Source organism: Rhagoletis zephyria, unplaced genomic scaffold, assembly GCF_001687245.7.
Source record: "Rhagoletis zephyria isolate East Lansing unplaced genomic scaffold, Rhagoletis_zephyria_1.1 Rzeph_scaffold_00842, whole genome shotgun sequence".
NCBI lineage: Eukaryota > Metazoa > Arthropoda > Insecta > Diptera > Tephritidae > Rhagoletis > Rhagoletis zephyria.
In genome coordinates, this window is record NW_016157926.1 from 65,661 (window position 1) to 86,314 (window position 20,654).

Below are 20,654 nucleotides of genomic sequence, written 5' to 3' on the forward strand. Positions count from 1 at the left end.
CGCCGCCGAGCCATGCCACCGCCGCACAGTGGACAATAAATGGGATTTAATGTTCATAATTCACTGGAGCCTTCATTTCTCAACCGATTTGATTAATTATATTTTTAAATGAAAGCTAATAAAATTTGCAAGAGACTAGTTGAGCCCAATTTTTGAATTTTTATTTGTTTGTATTAAATTTTTTAGTGCAAAGTTCAGGAATTGCGCCANCATGCCACTGAATTTGACATAGTGAAAACCAGCCTTAAGACCTCTTTCCTGCAAGCGTTGTGTGTTCGGACTAGAGGTTTACGCCGCCGAGCCATGCCACCGCCGCACAGTGGACAATAAATGGGATTTAATGTTCATAATTCACTGGAGCCTTCATTTCTCAACCGATTTGATTAATTATATTTTTAAATGAAAGCTAATAAAATTTGCAAGAGACTAGTTGAGCCCAATTTTTGAATTTTTATTTGTTTGTATTAAATTTTTTAGTGCAAAGTTCAGGAATTGCGCCAATTTTGAAGAAGTCCGATTCTCCTGTTCATAATAAAAACTAGTTAAAAACAATTGTAGGGTTCCTAAAACAAAAAAAAAATAAAAAGTAATAATTTGAAATGTAATAAAAAAAATGTTACCAAAAGTACTTTTTTTTTTGTTTTTAGTTTTTATAAAAATTTTGCGTATGCAGTTTTATAGATTACTAAATTTTAGTATAATAAAGTGCAAGTTGTAAGTCGCTAAGAGTTCGCGTTGATTACTTATTAAAATATGGGTACCAATTGAACATTTTTTATCTCTGAACTGTATTTAGCGGACTTGCCACAAGTTTGAAAACTTAAATTCTACTTAACTCATCAGTTAGATAATTAAAATATGTATCGTAATATCCGGCGAAGGAGAGTTATCAGAATTAAGCTTGAAAATACTTTTGAAGAGACATGCCACCTGTTTGAAAGGTCTAACTCAATTAACGAATTATTAAAAGATGGGTATCAATATAATTGGGTTTGAAAAGGCTTTGCTTATTGAAATACAAGTGTATCATAATGTCAGACGAAAGAGATTTAATAAGATTTTAGTTTGAGAATGCCCTTAAAAGGAATTTAAAAAATGAGAGGTCAAATTAAAGACCTTAGCCTGTAGATATTTGATAAAATTATATATATTTTTAATTAAGAACTTTTTTCATCGGTATAGAGTGATTTTATAAAATTAAATACAAGCACTAAGTATGCGAGACTGATTTTCACTCAGAAACGGTCGCACAGTTTTAGATGAAATATGGTACTCGAATCTCGTTTTTGAAATTAAATTTTGGGCGTTTTAACGCCATCTAGGTTCACTACTTTAATATAACGGTAGATAAGATTGTTACAAAAATTTATTAATAGCGACCTAAATTCCTCCAATAACTTATTTTTTTTAATTTTTTTATTTCTTTAAATATAAATAGTACATAGAAACAAACTAGGTTTTCCCCCAAGAGTCAAAAAGTCGTAAGATATATATAGCTTAAGAAACTTTTATCAAAACGTGAAAGGAAAAGCGTGATCGGAAATCATTCCAAGCAATGTGCTTTGGTAGTGTTCAATGCGACATCGTTTGAGTTACATTATAAATTTTAATAAAAAAATTAACTATCTCGAAAAATAGTAGTATAATCTGTCCTTGCGGAGTACGGCAGTATTAATGACAAACTAGTAGTAAAAAACCGTATAGTAGTATTTTTGGTAGTACTGCTTCCAACTGGTGATATATGATATTTTTAAATTGTGTTAGTCATTCAAAAATAAGGAAGCAAATTTTCAACACCTAATATAATTACAAAAGGTTACCGATAATTTTGTAACCAACGAGTTTTATTAGCAATGCTCTTCATCGCTTCTAGTAACAACGTTTTCAGGTATGTAATACGCTGAGAACGCTGTTTGCGACTGATCTGCGGACATGGTCTACATTAAAATTTAAAAACGAGAGAAAGAAATAGTCCGCTGCATCGATAGTGACCAACAGTTTGCCTGCTTTAAATGAAATAATATTTTTATGTTAAAAAAAATGTACTTATAACCCACTTCCAAAAAAGTCGTCGGAATATTTTTAATTTTTTTTATGTATGTTACCGCATAACTTTGGACCACCTCAACCGATTTCGATAATTCGCTAATTTTTGTATCAGAAAGGTAGTGTCTCAGGTGGTCCCATACTAATCTGGTTTAGATATTTATATAGATATTTTTTTTAAGTCGGTTCTTTTTTTTGCTAAAACAATCTTTTAAAATTGTTTGGTAAAAATTGCAATAAATCCCCAAANTGGTTCTTTTTTTTGCTAAAAATTACTTGTTTTATATAAAAAGATTATTGAGTATGATAAAACATCTTGCGCTCTATTGAAAGTGCCATAAATCCAAATAAAACAATCTTTTAAAATTGTTTGGTAAAAATTGCAATAAATCCCCAAATCTGAGAAAAACGTTGCATTTTTTTCCACTAAATGCATTTTTGTTTAAGAATTCAATAGAACTTAAACACTTTAATTATACTTAAAAGTTTAATTTTATCGTATTTTTTTTGCAAGAAAAAATACTTCGCTAAGTGTAAATAATTGCAAAACAAACTGTATGCAACTAATCTTTTACATCAACCGTATTTTTCTTTGTTAAAATACCTGAATAAATAAGCTATTAAATAAACTGTTAAACTGAATAAATAAAAATTAAACTGTTGTTATCGCAAATAGTATAAATAATGGGGTGATTGACTCGTCCAAACCGGTATATACAGGATAAAATAATCCTAGTTTGTGTTTTGCTTCTTGAAGTTGTGAAACAAATGGTGAGATCTGCACTTTTACACCAACTCCAAAGAAGTTTTTTTTATTGCAAAAGTACACTCGGAGGTTTGCCATTGTATGCTGAGGGGCGACGGTCCAGACCAGAGGGACCAGATATTGAATCATGGACCTCCCAAGTGGCAGTAGGCACCTCTTATCACTCGGCCACGAAGCACTACTCAAAACAAACAAATTCGGAAAAAATTTAATAAAGCATTAAAAAATTTAAAATAAGACGAAACAGGAATTTTTCACTTATGTTTATTTATGACTTCATACCAGCATAAGCATTTTCACTGTATGAAAACTATGTAAAATAAACCGGTTTATGCGGTATTTTCTTAATTTCAAAATTGGGAACCGTTTTCTTTTCAGATTTCAGGTTTTGGAAAAAAACGAATACTCCTCGTCACCCTGATAAATAAGCAATGGGAATTAAGACAAAATTTGTTTGGATTTGTTTTTTGGAAATAAAGCAACACACAGATCGTATAAATATAAATTAACGCAAATTTGCTTTAAGGCCGTTGGCCTTATATCTCAGAGCCGCAGTTTAGAAACCCACCCAATGGAAAAGTAGTAACGCATTATATGCGTGATAAATAATTAAGAGATTCACAAGACGTCGTAAAATCTTAAGCTTAACATTTTTTTAATGAGAAATAAGGATTAAAAAGGTTTACATTACTAATTAATATGTAACTAGCATTCTAATGTATCCAAAAAGTTCCAAAAAATTCATATTAAATCACATGCAAAAAAAATGCATTTTCGAATGTGAAAACCGCGGTTCTACTGCTTATTTCTTCGACTGCCCTACATTACATTTACCCACTGGGAAAGTCCTCATGGCACATTTAAAATAACCCTACTCACAGAATCCTCTGTGTGTTGACTTTTACGTTTTTTACTTGCACTATAAAAAATAAGAATGTAAGCTTGGGCCTTTGTACATTTCGACACCTCCAAACCATACCATGCTAAGTCACCTTAGACTTAGTTAGACTTAAAGCTCGGTTAGTCTAGACTTAACATAATTTAACTTACCGTAAGAGAAGCGAAAATATTTTGTTTTTGTATTTTCTTTTTCAGTTATTTAACAGTTCGCCGCCTAAAATGCCACATCAAAAAAATTCATGCAAACAAAAATATTTGCCTCTATTTATTTTTAAGAAGTACAAAAACGAGAGTATGGCAAGTCTGATTCTCTCACCGCTCACAATAATTTTGGTGACTACATTAGGTGATTTAGGTAAATAAAAAATGGAAAAGTTAGCAATTTGTAATGTTTTTTTATTTAGTACTTAAGTTTAAAAAAATTGGAACATTGCGCCACTAAATAACTACTCGTTCCAGGCGGGAAACTTGGAAAACTTTAAACTTGACAAAATTATAAATTCTTTTCGATTGAAACTGCACCAATTGGGAGGACTTTCAGTTATATTTCTTTTTTTGATTGCCGTACAATAATTCCTTTTTCAGAATTGCATTGGGGCTGCAAATGTCGGATGTATCCTCCTGACTTTCATCTTCACAATCTAGCAATCATGGCAAGATCGTTGTTTAAACACCGTTGTGTTCCAATTTGGAGAACCAATTCTTTTGGTTGTTTCAGAATTTGGAGAACCTGTTACGTCATCGGCGTTTTTTCGATTCTTGTTTTTGTAATTCATTTTTAATCCTGTCTTCTGTGACAGGTTTGAAAAATGTGTGCTTATAGCGAGGTTGTGAATAGGTGGATATGGCAAATAAATTGTTATTTTCTATGACTTCTTGGAAAGGTTCACCTTAATGAATAGCTTGTAATTAGTTTTTTTTTATTAGTTAGCGGTTTTTCTTAGTTGCAAGCAGTCACAATTAATTACTCAATGCTGGCGGTACAATAAGCGATCAAATCTGTTTTGTTGTTCCTTTCCAGGCGCTCAGAGTGTTTTGATATTTTGAGGCGAATGAACGCAAATTTTCAACATATCGTTAATAATAATAATAATAATATATTAAAAGGGCGTATTTCACATTGTCGCTGTAATGCAAAAAACACACAACTAACTAAATTTTTTTTATGGTCTAAAACGATTTGGGGACTTATGATTCGATGAAATGCATCGTAATCAATCAATAAGTGAATTTTGGGTTTTTAGTTAGTTACGGCTTTTTGTATTTCAGTGACGATGTCAGTTAAGACTTTTCCATACCATACTAACGATATATTACATGCCAAGTCCCATACCTCAATAGATATAAAATTCACCTTGAATTAATTCTTATTTAATTTGTGAACTTGGCTGTCAACTTATTTACGTATCATTTAATCTTTGTTTCGATGCGTGCTAATTTTGACAATTTACACAAAATTAAAATTAATGTTTTTATTTCCGAGCTGAAAGACTAATAAAAGGAAACACGGAACTTAAGCATAATACGTTTTAAGAGAAAAAAAATAATTACACTTTTCTAAGAAAAAGTAGAAAAACTAGCGATGCATCCAGACATTTGTGAAATAACATTCCTTAGTTACATAACTCTTACCTAATTAAAGGTAATCTTTTAACGCGCAAATAGTCGACCCTCTTTATAGCTAGCCGTTGAATATTTCCGCGGGGAATACCTACTATTATCTTACTCTTTGACTTTAAAATTAATTTAATTAAATGTTGGCAACAATTTTTTGTTTGCCAGATTTGCGTTTTATCATTGCACTTGCACAATATTCGCATTCGCAAAAGCTCCACATTGGTTATTGCGAAAGCGAATGCGAATGTTAAAATTTTCGCGGAGCTCCGCGGTTGCGAATGCGAATATTCGCAACAACCCTGGTATGTAGGTATAACTTTCTGCTTATGTACAAATATTGGCATAGCATTGGAAATTTAGATAAAAAGCCATTAAACATATGTACATACATACATATGTATGTATATATTGGACATATATATAACAACTTTAGGTGTGTCACACATGGTACAAATTTAAAAAGGCGTAAACATACTAAAATAGATTATCGATTTTCGCTTAAGCCGAAAAATTTCTTAGCTGAAGGAAATAAATTAAGGATGTGAGTTAAGTAGAAAGAAACGTTCATAATAATATTATTTCGGCGCTTACATAATTTTCTACGTATTTGGTCGAAATTCTCCTCCAATTTGTTTGTAATTGACATAACTTCCACGGATATAACTTCCATGGCCCCGTGGAAGCTATTTCAGACTTAACTTCCACACAGATCAGATATAATTTTCATGGACGTTAATTTATGATATTACCTCCAGGAAATTTAACTTCCACAGAGAGGGGGAGACCATCCCAAAAGCGATCGATTTTAATACAACAACGATAATTTATAGGGATTTTAAAATTATTCGAATTGTCCGAATATTCGAACGACCGACTGGCAATCGTATGTTCGATCTTCAATCGATTACTCGAATGGACTACGATTATTCGAATATTTGTTATAATTTGAACTTTCCCTCGTAACGTTAGTTGTGAAATAGGTGTAAAGTTCTGAAAATGAACTGAAAAAGTTCTGACTGTAACCAAGTTGTAGTCTTCAGAGTGGTTTTATCATAACCAAGTGTGTGCTTGTATGTACGGAAAGTACTTTTAAATTATAAAAGGGCTGAAAAAATCTACAATTCTACATTATCATCACAGTTCTGAATTATTCCGAAAATAAGTGTGCACCGGAGGTCATAATGCGACATGACTATTCATTAGGGTGGTCCAAAAATGCATGTGGAAAAAGTAAAGTCGGAATTTTTGTGCTCTCACCCCTAGGATTGTTCTATACCGAAAACAATATACCCATATTTTCTTATTTTGAAATCAAAAAATATTTAGAGGTCGCTCAAAAGCCCAAAGTTTTCCATATATTTGATATGGGGAAAAAACCTTTTCGTAGGAATGGTATAGAATTCTAAAAAACCAATATTTTTGTATACTCTTTTCATCTGCAGAAGATTCCCAATAATAATACCCAGTTGTTTAGTTAACCATTTTTTCATCGCAACTATAATTTATAAGTTCGCCAAAAACTCACAAAAAGCCCGAAAAATGTTATGGGGGTACAAATAAAAAGTCGTTAGTATTAAAAAATGGTTAAATAAATAATTGGGTATTATTATTGCAAGTCTCCTGAAGAGAACCAGAGCTTTCCGATCGAAAAATATTGATTTTTAAGAGTTCTATACCACTTCCACGAAAAGTTGTTTTTTTCATATAAAAATACAAGGAAAGCTTTATTTTTTATATATTTTTTGATTTTAAAATAAAAAATAAGGGTGTACTTTTTTCGATATAGAACAATCCTAGGGGTGAGAGCGTTTCAATTCCGACTTTACTGTTTTTGGACCACCCTAATGTACATACACTAGACCGTATGGACCGAAAATATTTATTCATTTATTTGTATTTTTGAGCTTATTGCTATTGATCACAGGGTGCCATGTTCTGAAAAAGTATTACCTTTTAGATGCCATGATAGGATAATCTTTTCTAAAAAAAGTAGAGGATTTAAATTCCTCTAGAACGGTATGTTATTTTAAAAAAATGGACATCAAATAAAGAAGTTATGGGAAAACCTGCTTTAACTATTTTTACAGGGTTCTGGAAACAAATTTTTACACAACTAGAATACCCTCATAGTGAGTATTCAAACTCGCTTGGAACAAATATAACTATTTTTGTGATACATATGATCCAGTGCTGGCAAGGTTGCCAGGTGTCCGGGTTTTGAAAAACCGTACACCTTTCGTTTAGCGAGGTGATGAATCGGGGAAGGGGGAAGAGGGGGTGGAGGGTTGTGTATGTGTGTGTTTAAACAGATCACGCACTTCACAGTCCATTTTTTTGTTGCCACCCGGACGAGCAGACGAAAATCCGGACTGTCAAAACCGGACACCTGGCAACCCTGAGTGTTCGGCGTTAATCAATTAATTTTTCAATGTACTAGTTAATTGAGTAAAAATGTAATTGCAGCTAAATTAATTGCAATTAAACTTTTAATTGCACATCGCAACTAAATTTATTGCACATTGCAATTAAATTAACCAATTGCAATTAGTTAACGTTCCAGGCTTGTAAAGTAGGCATTTTTAATTTATTTATATTAAATTCATAAAAAATTAGCAATCAGTTAAATGTTAAATGCAGAAAATCACAATTAACAATTAATTAATTGCTAATTGCTGTTCCCCACAATTACAATTAAACAATTGTTATTTGTAGCGTTAGCAATTAATCAATAATTAATTATTATTTGTTAATTGTCAAAGTCAGTGGCATTTGTCGTCAAATATGTGAAAATACATTGTCAAATGGGATCAAACAGCGGTTTATCGATTGATTTGAATCATGACAATTCTTTAGTCGTGTACATGCGCTGCGACATCGGCTATCTGCCAGTTTTTGGCCCATAATATCATCGGTAAAGGTATGGATAAAGAGGAAAATATGTCCCCAAATTTTGACGTCAAAATATGGCATAGTGAAAACCAGTCCAAAATTTATCTCATATTCAGTGATCTCAGCAATTCAGTAATGGTATACGACTCATATGGTAGTATCTTAAAGCATAGACAGACGGCAACGTTGATCCGGATTACCGCCACAGTTGAACTCATGAAAATTGTACCCTGAAAGACGGCAGTATTGCGGATTAAAGGAAAACAAATATTTAGTTCAATGTTATCAGATTACTTTTTATTTAGTACTAGCCAATGCCCGCTTACTTCGCGGCGCCTAATAAGAACTTTTGCGTTGGCCAATGCAAAAAAGCATTTATAAGCAGTCTGTAAAGTTAAAATTTTTGGTTTAAGTTGAAACCAATAAAGACCGGTTTTCACTATGTCATATTTTGACGCCAAAATTTGGCGACATATTTTGACACAACTCCCTTTATCCAGACCTTTACCGATGATATTATGGGCCAAAAACTGACATACAGCCGATTTTGCAGCGCATGTACACGACTAAAGACCTATCCTGATCCAAATCAATCGATAAACAGCTTTCTGATGCCATTTGACAATGTGTTTTCACTTATTTGACGATAAAATGCCACTGAATTTGACGTAGTGAAAACCAGCCTTAAGACGCAGTATCCTCCTCACACATAGGCCAATAATAGTAACGCTGTGATACCATATGGAATACCAATCCCTTTCGGTGTCATGAGCTTTACCGATGGTCTTATTTCCACCTGTGAGATCTCTGCCAAGCATGCGTAATCTTTTTCTATGATATTGCAACTACTACATTGGTGCGATGCGTATGCCAATAAAAGTTCTGATAAGGAAACTCAAGAGCACAGAAGTGAGTTTTCTGTTATAGGAGGGCCAAGAATCCTCGCTTTCCCACAGGATGAAAAGTTTTCTGGTACGTTGACTAAATGAGTCGTGTGATCTCTTGAATATCTTTCAAATGAAGCAACCGATATATGTACCTACGGTGATCTTTCCTTTTTAATTCGCAACTTTTACAATTCGTGGTAATATTTATGAACTGATTTTTAGGTAGATGCAAGACCGCATGATCGTGCATGGGGACATCTGAAAACTAAACTCGTATAAAATAAACATAGTGCCAAAGCAGACCAACCACACGGGGTTTCTATACATTTCGACTGCAGCGCCATCCAGTTGGTCCATTTCCTGTAATGGTTTCTTGCCATAAAATGAATACGTTATGAATTTCAACCTCGCCTCCAGCGGCACTCGTCGGGTCAATTTTTGTCAAAAGAATTTTCCATCATACAGGTACATAGCTCACATTTAAAATTTAAACAAAATCGGCTAATAAATACGATTTTTATAAATAACTCTACTCCAGCACCACCTAGCGAGTTTTCTCATATATTCACACAAGTAGCACTTAAATGTAAGTAGGCAAGAATTACAAAAAAAAGATGAACGCATGCCCGACGACTGGAATTTAAGTGTGCTCTGCCCAGTCCGCAATAAAGGTGACCCCGCCATTCGCGCCAACTACCGCGGGATCAACCTTATAACCATAGGTTACAAGGTCTTATCGAGCGTATTGTGTGAAAGACTGAAGCCCACCGTCAATGAACTGATTGGGCCTTATCAGTGTGGCTTTAGACCTGGCAAATCCACCATAGACCAGGTNGGAGTATTCGTGAGAAAGATTTTGCGGAAGATTTATGGGCCTTTACGCGTTGGCGACGGCGAGTACCGCAGACGATGGAACGATGAACTTTACAGAGACATGGACATAATACAGCGAATTAAAATACAGCGACTCCACTGGCTTGGCCATGTCGTTCGAATGGACACTGACGCACCAGCTCTGAAAGTATTCAACTCGGAGGGCGCTGGTGGTAGCAGAGGAAGAGGGTGGTCCCCACTGCGATGGAAAGATCAGGTTTCACTTGGCGTTTCCAGTTGGCGTCAGTTGACACAGAAGAGAAACGACTGGCGTGATTTGCTGAACTCGGCCAAAATCGCTTCTGCGGTTACAGCGCCAAATAAGAAGAAGAGGAAGGTTTTGTAAATGCGTTGCAATAATAAAGATGTGGCAAAAGAATCTTGCTGAGATCCGGTACTGTCAAAAGTAATTGATGGTGTTCAAAATGGCAAGGTATCTCAGTTAAAAAGGAAACAGTTTGAACCCTTTCGTTTAAAAGCAATTGAGCTAACTGTAGAATCAGGTTGTCTTTCGTGGGAATAAAGAACTGTAATTCCCTTGAAACTCCAAAAAACGGGTCTCACTTAGGCATTGTAAAGACAAAAATGCTAGCGCGTTCATACATATGGTGGCCTAATATAGATAAAGATGTAGAAGCGTTGGGTTAGGAATGTGTTTTTTGTCTAAGGACACAGGAAAATCCTGAAAAGAGCCCACTAATTCCTTGGGTACCAACCGAATCGGCTTGGAAACGAGTACATATTGATTTTTGTGGTCCGATTAATTCATTTTACTTGTTCATTGTTATAGATTCTTTTTCTAAATGGGAGAGGAAATAACTTCTTAATAATAATCAATGCGGATCTTTTGCGAATGCGAATATTGAAGGGACCGAAAATAACAGTTATTTTTTTACGAGTTATACTTGGCCAAATATTTTTTTATTCCGAAATAAAAGTCCTTTCCGGATAATAAACAAACCGGTTATCCAAATTAAACCAGTTTGGTATCAAATGAAAGAGGAATTAAATAGCTTTAAAACTGATACATGTGTCTAAACGAGAAAAGCCAACTATTTCAGTCCTCTTTCATATGATACCAAATTTGTTTAATTTGGATAAGTGGTTTGTTTATTATCCGGAAAGGACTTTTATTCCGGAATAAAAAATATTTGGCCAAGTTTAACTCGTAAAAAAATAACTGTTACTTTCGGTCCCTGGAATATTGTGCAAGTGCACTGATAAAACGTATATCTGGCCAGTCACAGAAGAAAGGAATAAAAATTAATTACAAAAACTAAAATCGAAAAACGCTGATGACGTTACAGGCACTCCAAATTCAGAAAGAACCAAAAGAATGAGAATGAAGAATTCTTTGGAAAACAGCGGTGTTTAAACAACGATGTTAGATTGTGAAGATGAAAGTCAGGAGGATACATCCGACATTTGCTGTCCCGATGCAATTCTCAAAAGGGAATTATTGCACCGCAATAAAAAACTCAATATAACTGAAAGTCCTCTCAACTGGTGCAGCGGCAATCGAAAAGAATTTACAATTTTGTCAAGCTTCAAGTTTTTCGAGTTTGTCGCCTCGACCGAGTAGTTATTTAGTGGCGCAGATTTTATTTACGACCCTTTAAGAAACAGACTGTAACCCGAAAAGGCAAAAACATTACTTTTTAATAAAAAGTTTTTATCAAATAGAATGTTCCAATTTTTAAATTCAAGCGCTAAAAAAAAAAACATTATAAAAAATTTCCATTTTTTATTTCCCTAAATCACCTAATTTGGCCGAGGGCTTGAACCCAGGCGTTGCGGAGTTGAAGCGCGGACTGCTTACCACTACACCACAGCGGCCGACAGCTCGGCCAAACACTAACATGTGTGTAAGCGCCAATCTATTCCCTGCAAAAAATTGTGCGACTAATCTCTAAAGAGAGTATTCCGAGATTACTCTCAATCGGGTACATTTGGGCATTAATTAGTCCCAACTAGTCTCATACGGGTACTAATGGAGGTCAATTAGTCTCGACTCATCCCTTATGGGTATAATTGGAGATCAATTAGTCCCCAACTCATCTCTAACGGGCACTATTAACGATTTAATGATATGTACGCACTTAGTCAATGAAATTTCATGTGGAGCGTTGGCACACAGCGATAGGATTCGCCTAACAAAACTGAGCACCCGGGTTCGAATCTCAGCTGGCTCAAATTTCTATTTTTATTTTTTAAAAGTGACTAGTAGCTTCTTATACCCGTTTGGGTATAAAGGTGAACAATTAGTCTTTTCATAGGACATGCTCGAACAAAAGCGATCAGTTCATTCCATATAAAGAGATCAAAAGTGGTATTAGTCGCATGCTGCTTTGCGATTGCTCCCGGAGTCATCCCGGATTAGTCCCATTTTTTGCAGGGTTATTATTATTATTAAATCACCTAATTTACTCACCTAAATTATTTCTTAAAAATACTTGACATCCGCATTCGCATCCGCGGATGTCTAAAATACCACATACGCAACATCCCTAATTTATACATACAGACAGTGTGGACCAAATTCAAAATGATGTTGTTTGCCACTTATTCTTATTTATTAATTTTAAGATTTTTCAATAAAAACTCAGTTCATTCCCTAACAAATACCACATAAACCTAAGCTTAAAATTGTTTACAACACTGATAAAAATCACCAAATTTTCATAAAAATATTAAACTTTTTTCTCAGAAGTGTTTATAGCTCATTCAATTTTAGTGTAATAATGTGCAAGTTTCAAGTGGCTAAAAATTACCGTTGATTTTTTAGATTTTTTTTTTGCCGAACGTGTTGCGGGCGTACTTAAGAGGGGAAAATTATAAGTAAAATGGTAAATGGGGTACGAAAAATTTAGACACTTAGGCGGGTTGGGTAAATAAGCGGGGAGGTACTTAAGAGAGGGATTTTCTTCAGATTACATTAAAATATTCACGGTGCCCAAAAATGTGGTTACTTAAGCGGGGGGTACTTAAGCGGGTTTCACTGTATTCCTTTACTTTGACGTTTAACATCACATTGACGTTTATCATCATACGATTGTGGTATATAAGAAAATTGTACAATAAAGTTTCCTTGAACGAATTGTATCAAGTATCTTTGCTTGCACACTCTAGATACGTTATTATTTGATTCTACTATTTTTTGTATATTTAAATACGAACATTTTTAAACGATATTCAAATAAAAAATATTCATTTCTTCTACGCGTTTTTTCCTCAGTGCATTAAGTAATCGAAAGATAAATAGCCAAATGATGCTAAAATGGCTCTTCCCTGTTTTTATTTTCGGCGCTCTACATTACCTTAATACTGAAAATCTTTCTTTTTACAAAAGTAGCTAGATTACTCACTAAATACCAAATGAAAATTTAAAATAACTGGTACAGCATTTAATTAATTGCAGTTCTCAATTATAAACAACGTTTTCAAAAAATTCGGATATTAAGAATAGAAAATTTCGTTGAATTTTTTATTCACTTTAAGATAGGGCATATATATTTTAATAGATTCGCCAATAGTTAGCGAGTGGAAACGAACGAACAAAAGATACAAAGATAATGAACTCAATGAAATTCAACCAAACTTGCTATAGTCCATCCTTGCTAGCTAACTTTGTTCTTGCTTTCACATGCTAAATTTTTTGTTAAACGACCGGAATTCACAAATAGCGAGCAGAGAAGTGCGATTCGAAGACGGCTGTACATTAGGGTGATCCAAAAATTCATGTGAAAAAGTAAAGTCGGAATTTTTATGCTCTCAGCCCCTAGATTTTGCCAAAGCGCCTGATGTTTTCCATGTATTTTATATGGGGAAAAACAACCTTTTGTAGGAATGGTATAGAATTCTTAAAAATCATCTGCAGGAGATTCCCAATAATAATAATCAATTGTTTATTTAACCATTTTTTCGTCGCAACTATAATTTAGAGGTCCGCCAAAAACCCCGAAAAATGCGATGAGGAGACCAATAAAAAAAAAAAAAAATAAAAAATCTTTATTACAAAAAAATGGTTAAATAAACAATTGGGTATTATTATTGAAGGTCTCCTGAAGGGAACCAGAGTTTTCCGATCGAAAAATATTGATTTTCAAGAATCCTATACCATTTCTGCGAAAAGTTGTTTTTTCCCCATATTAAAGTACATGTAAAACTTTGAGCGCTTTGAGCGACCTCTAAATATTTTTTGATTTCAAATTAAAAAAACAGGGGTATACTTTTTTCGATATAGAACAATCCTAGGGGTGAGAGCATTACAATTCCGACTTTACTGTTTTTGGACCACCCTACTGTGAATAAAACTTCCTAACCAAAATTTACTCTGTTTTCAATATAATTTGAGTCATAAAAACCTTCATTCAGGTAGCTGACACGATATACATACGTATGGATACTTATACATGCATACATATGTATATAAATTTACCCAGCCATCAAAAAATCCGAAAACCGATTCGAACCAGGGTTCTCAACGCAGCACATAAAATTTCATCGACTAAGGGCCGGTTTCTCTATCTCCGGTTAACAGGCCGGTTTCTCTATCTCCGGTTAACACTAATCCCCCGTTAAACATCGTTACCGACCTTATCGACTCCCTGTTATATGCATGGAGTTAGAACGTCGATAACAATGTGTAACCGGGTAGTAAGTGTTAACCAGAGATGGAGAAACCGGCCCTAAGTGCGCACTTATCATTAATAGGTCTATTCCTCGCTGGTAACATAAATTTTGTAATCGGCAATTTGCCAATTTTTAAACCTTTTTCGCATTCTGTGCGCTCTTGTTACCGGTAAATTTTATTACCATCTCAGAAGCTGGTTACAAAATATTGCCACGTGAAATATGCAATACAAGAATGTCCACAAATCTTTATAGCTGATTTCCTGAATATTTTCACAGTATTACCAACGTACATAGAATCGCGGTGACAAGTGGCAACATTTTTTGGTAATAAAATTTTCCGGTTACAAAATCATCGGTAATGTGCAGAATAGACCCGTAAATCGTTAATAGTACCCATTAGAGATGAGTCGGGGACTAATTGATCTCCAATTATACCTTTAAGGGATGAGCCGAGATTAATTGATCTTCAATAATACCCGTTTAAAACTAGTTGCGACTAATTAATGCCCAATTGTACCCGATCGAGAGTAATTTCGGAATACTCTCTTTAGAGATTAGTCACACAATTTGTTGCAGGGTATGTATATATGTATGTATGCTCATAGATATGTATTTGCAATTTTTTGTTATTTTAACAGGTTGTTGTTTACGGCAATTAATACATATATTGTACGAATGCAATTACGTGTGTGTGTTCTCTGATTCACCACAATTTATGTAAGGTTGGAACATTTTTTTATATTGTACGTACTATTTACCGAACTGTTGGCAACCACTTAGGTACTAATTATTTAGTCAAAACTTACCGCAGAGTAGTATGAACACATCCAATGCCACGCGATATAACACTCGTTTGTTGTGATCCATTTTGTTTGTTTTAGAAATTTGCTCGATAGATTCCTCTCCGGAACCAGCACAAAGACGCACTTCAACGTTGTTGTTATTCAAATTTGCGATGGCCAATGCGGCTGTTGTCGATACTGTGGCGCTACTGGTGTTGCTATTGCTATTGCTGTTGCCGTTGCCGTTGCCGTTGACGTTGTCGCAGCTGCAATTGCTGTTGCTGATATCGTTGGAGTTTTGATTTAGGTTACGATAATGTTTTTCCACGTCACGCGATTTTGCTAACAACAACAAAGACGACGATACGTCAAAGCTATTTTGGCTTTCCGGGCGGCGAAATGGTGTTGACTCACTAGCAGTTGACTCGTTACTCATTTTGCCAGCAGCTGTGTTTTTCATTAAAAGCGCTCTCTAAAATCTAATAAGGCCGGAGCAATGACGAAGTAAAAGCGTAAGATTGCTCCAAGAAAAAGCTTTTCCCTCACCAATATGCGCGTGCTTTCTCACTAGGTAGACCGCATAAATAAAAACTGTGGGCGAACAAACGTTGAGAGCACGAACGAGCGTCCGTCGTCCAACTTAATATATGCACATAGGTATGCATTCAACTAAACTTATACATACATACATACATAATATGTATATATAGTGTGCAAACACGTTTTGTCACTTTTAAGCCGAAACTTGTTTTGATATGACTCTGAGTCTGCGTTTGTCGTTTGTTATTTCATTGCATATTAAATTGATTAATTTCAATGCTAAGTTTTTACTTAAGAACACAGAGAGGCATTACGTTTAGGCCAGCAAAATGTCTCTGTTAAGGTTCTGTTAAAAAAGCTTCTCTTTCAGTAGACGTGTTGCTCGATGGCAATATGAAGATGACTAAACCTTTTCTCAGTTGTTAAGCTGACACATGTTCTTTATTTCATCTTCAATCGACTTTTCAAACGGTGTTTAAAATCTGAAATGGGAAGGGAATACATTTTACAAACTATTGAAAACTTGGAATATAGTTTTGAATGAAATGATTGAATTAGCAACTGTACTATAATAAATATAACTAGTTCCGAACTAGCGTGGCCCTTTTTACTTTTGGCCGTCATTTTGTGACTTTAGCCTTAAAGCCGCCTGCAGATTAATAAAATTATAGTTTAAAAAACTAAAACCTCCCTATTATAATTGCCATTCGTACTGTCATCAGGTATGTATAACGCGACCAACCGTACTTCTTTCGGAAGTACAGTACTTCTTTTTTCGCTGTTGTACTTCGTACTTCGAAGTACAGTCAAATGTACTTCTTTGGAATATTTTGTACTTCAGGAGGGAGACTTTGTAACCAGTTAGCGACAATTTTCGGATAGCTATAGCACATTTTGAAGCATGATATAAATGTTTTTGCGTCAAAAATTGTGATAGCGATTCGAAAATTGTCGCTAACTGGTTTCAGAATCTCCCCCCAGGTCCTGCACTTCTCCAATCTTCTGGACGATCGTCACGTGGCCTGGGCGATAAATTCGTTCAAACCATTAAAGTCGCCGGGGATCTATGGCATCATACCTGCGCAGATGCAAAAGCCTCTGTAAGTGTCGTGCAATTAGTTGGATCCTATTTATGCGAACTGCGTGAGATCCGGGTACATCTCCAAGGCTTCGAAGGTAGCCAGTGTTGCGTTCATCCCGAAGGCCGCATATGTTTCCCCTAGGTATTTTAGGCCAATCAGTCTCTCTTCGTTTTCACTAAAAACGCTAGAGCAACTGATAGACCTACACATAAGAAACGCGATTCCTCGTGACTGTCTTTCAAGAGCTTTTTGCAAAAAAAAAAGGTCGGTGAATACCGCTCTGCACACATTGGTAAAGTGGTCAGAGGAACCCTTCACGCATAAGAGGGGCCTTCAACAATGTCACTGCAGAGGCAATAGTCAAGTATATTCATAATCTGGGGGTTGAAACCAACCTAATAAGGCTTATATACAGCTTACTTCGTGACAGAGCTGTCGCGGGGGAGTGGGGGAGCGTCTGCAGTCAGTGCAGAGTCATTAGGAGCACTCCACAAGGTGTCGTTCTCTCACCCCTGCTCGGGATTGCGGTTGTAAACGACCTTCTAGAGAAACTGGAAAAAGTGGGCTGTCGAGTGATCACCTATGTAGATGATGTGAAACTTTTGGTTAAGGGACGATTTCTATACACCCTCTTTGATCTGGCTCAAAGTTACCTGTACCAGGTAACTAGGTGGGCGATCAACGGCAGCTGTCGTAGAAGCCTAATATTGTGGAAAGGGTAAGAAAGTTTTCGGTTGCCTTGTTCTGCTGTAGGGGGGCTATCGGTAAAAAGTGAGGGCTCTCGCCCAAATTAATTCATTAGCTCTAGGAAGCCAGATTTAAGCCTATATTGTTTCAAGGAGCCCTTATCTGGTGGAACTCACTCGAGAAGCCTACACTTGTAAAATAGGAATTAACTGAGCATTAGGAACCACGCTTAACATACATATGTTGAACACGGCGCCGGCTTTTAGGCTAAGGGAAACCGAGTCCTTTTATGACATAAAAAAAGAAAAGTAGACGTTTCTCTGCTGCAGCAAATATTTTTATAGGGCACTTTAAAACACATGCAACAAGGGCTAGTTATGTGGGTTCTGACAGGCCATTGTGCGATTGGTAATCATGCGGTGAGACTAGGAATTTCAATTGTCCTTTTTTATCAGCTGTCAAGAGGAAGATGAAGTGGAATCATCTCCACACTTTCTTTTAGACTGTCCAACCCACGCGAGGCTAAGATTTGGCTCGCACTTCTGAACAAACACTGAGCTCTCAGGGATCGAAATTAGCTGCATTCGAAATTTCGTAATCAGCTCGCGTCGTTAACTTAACCCAACCTAACCTGTACTTCTTTGAGCTATGAAATAGTTGGTCACATTAGGTATGTAACTTGAGAATAGAAATCGCTGCATCTTTTAGGCGCATCAATATTGCATAGTTACATCCCGAGCTAATAAAAGGAAGGTAAGAAGGTAAAAAGAAACGGATGTTGGTATAACACTGATTATGCATACTTCGCATAAACTGCAAACTGTAATTTCGTATGTACTTTATATGTATTCCATTACCCAGAAATTAGCAGAACTTTTACAAGCTTAGCGATCTGTGAGTTTCATTTTGCTTCACATTTTCTCAAGTTAAATTTCTAATGCAGTGGTGCTAATGGTTGTGCGAAGTTATGCGAAGTATGCATTATCAGACCTTTAGCCTTTAATGTATTTTCAGTGCTACAGGATAGTACGCCACCACTACCTTTGTTGAAGAGATTCTATAATGGTGAGTTCCCTGAGGCTGAATGCTGGTTTAATTCCAGCACTGAACCCGGACTCAAACATTGTCGAATCTTCACTGATGGCTCCAAAACTGACTCTAGGTTAGGTTCTGGGGTCTTTTTCAAAGTTAATATGGATAAGATTCACTTTTCTCTTGGGGAATATTCTTCGGTCTTCCAATTTGAGGTATTTGCGGTCCGCAAACCATGGACTACGCGGTTTACGTGTCTGCAGTGACAGCCAAGCTGCACTTAAGGCATTGGCCAGCCTTAGATAGATATCTAAGTACTTCCAAACTAGTTCGGCAACAGAAGTATCGACTTAATTTTGTTGGTAAGCATAACGGGCTTGCTTTACTCTGGGTGCCAGGTCACTCGGGAGTACCTGGTAATGAGAAATCTGACCATTTGGACACAGTTGGCTTAGACCAGGTATTTCTCGATCCCAACCAGTTATAGCACTCACCACTTCGACCATCGAAGCTACCATCAGCAACTGAGTGAATATTCGCACAGCAATGACTAGTTGGCATCGAGGGAATGCAGGTGGGAAAAACTCTTGTTGCCTTCAATCTCAGAAGGTCTATCTAGTTTTTGCTCTCACTGAGCAGACGGGACTGCAGATAATTTGTTAGAGGCAGACTGGCTGAATCCAGGGATGGAATTTACAAATTTCAAAATGTGCCAAATCGCCTTCAAAAATAGTGCCGAAAATAAGATGAAAGTGCCACAAAATTAAATTTTTTAAAGCGTTTTAAGAACAATGTATTTTTAGAAATAATATTTTTAAAATACACTGAAGTAATACAATAATTATTAATTAACTAAATTATTACAGTAAATTACTTTTATGAAGGATTCCTTAGACATATACATAAATTCATGGTAAAATTACACATCATTCCAATTACGGAGGGGAAATACACCGAAATATAGATATTATGACATTTTTACACACATATCACACATATATATATGTACCTATATGCGAAATGGCAGTGAGACATTTTGAGCAGTTTCGCCTACTCTGTTCATTGATTACTTTTCGATGGATTTTATATAAAAGTCTAATTCATAATTTAATAAACACAATATACGTACTAAAATCGGCATTTCAAACTTTGTATAAAAATTATAAAAATTCAGCAGCTTTTTGCAACAACAAACTTTGAATTCAAAATTTTTAGGGAGATTCCAAGTTTTCATTCGTATGCATTTTTTCCATATAAAGTGTGTTCGAATTTTTTTTTTAATGGGTGAAAATGTATGACACCATCAGAAAAAAAATATCAAAAATCCTTGCGATATTACAAAAACCTGCACTTTTATTTAATGGATTATAAAACTGCAAGAATCTTTCTAAAAATTCTGAATTAAAAGCTTGTTGCTGCGAAAACTTATTTTTTGTACTGCGTATTCACAATAGAATTCAGCGGCTTGTAAATATTTCCCACGGCCCTTATTTTAATTGTTTAGTGCTTTTAATTTTCACTTTTTGTATTTTTTTAATCTATAATGTGGTATGTGATTTTTTTTGTATAGTGGCATTTTATTCTAAATTTCTGTATTTTATGATTGTGCCAAAACAGGATGAATTGTGCCAAAAGTGTCTCTGCAATAGTGCCAAAAATGGCACTATGGTGCCTACTTTTCCATCACTGACTGAATCTGAAGTTTGGAGTACAAAGATTTGCGTTTTTGCTGTTCTAAGTTTTGTGTTTTAAAAATATGCCACATTCAAATTCGTGAATGCGCCGAACATGTGAAGAGTTTATTGTGAAGAGAATGTAAATAAAGCTAGCGCTCGAAGTGCTCTTAAAAAATATAACTCCTCAGAGCGAAAGAGCACTTTGATGGCTTTACGAGCTCCGTTTTGTAAAATTTGCAAGA

General features: G+C 35.4%; 1 protein-coding gene across 1 annotated transcript in view; it reads right to left on the minus strand.

Annotated features, from left to right (window-relative positions):
• The window catches only part of wun (wunen), a 76,961-nt gene extending 60,544 nt beyond the window's left edge, over positions 1–16,417 (minus strand). The window contains exon 1 of the mRNA XM_017614511.1: positions 15,420–16,417. Within this exon, the coding sequence (XP_017470000.1) occupies positions 15,420–15,855 (436 nt within the window). The 5' untranslated portion in view covers positions 15,856–16,417. The remainder of the gene's footprint in view (positions 1–15,419) is intronic.
• Positions 16,418–20,654: the final 4,237 nt, after the last annotated feature.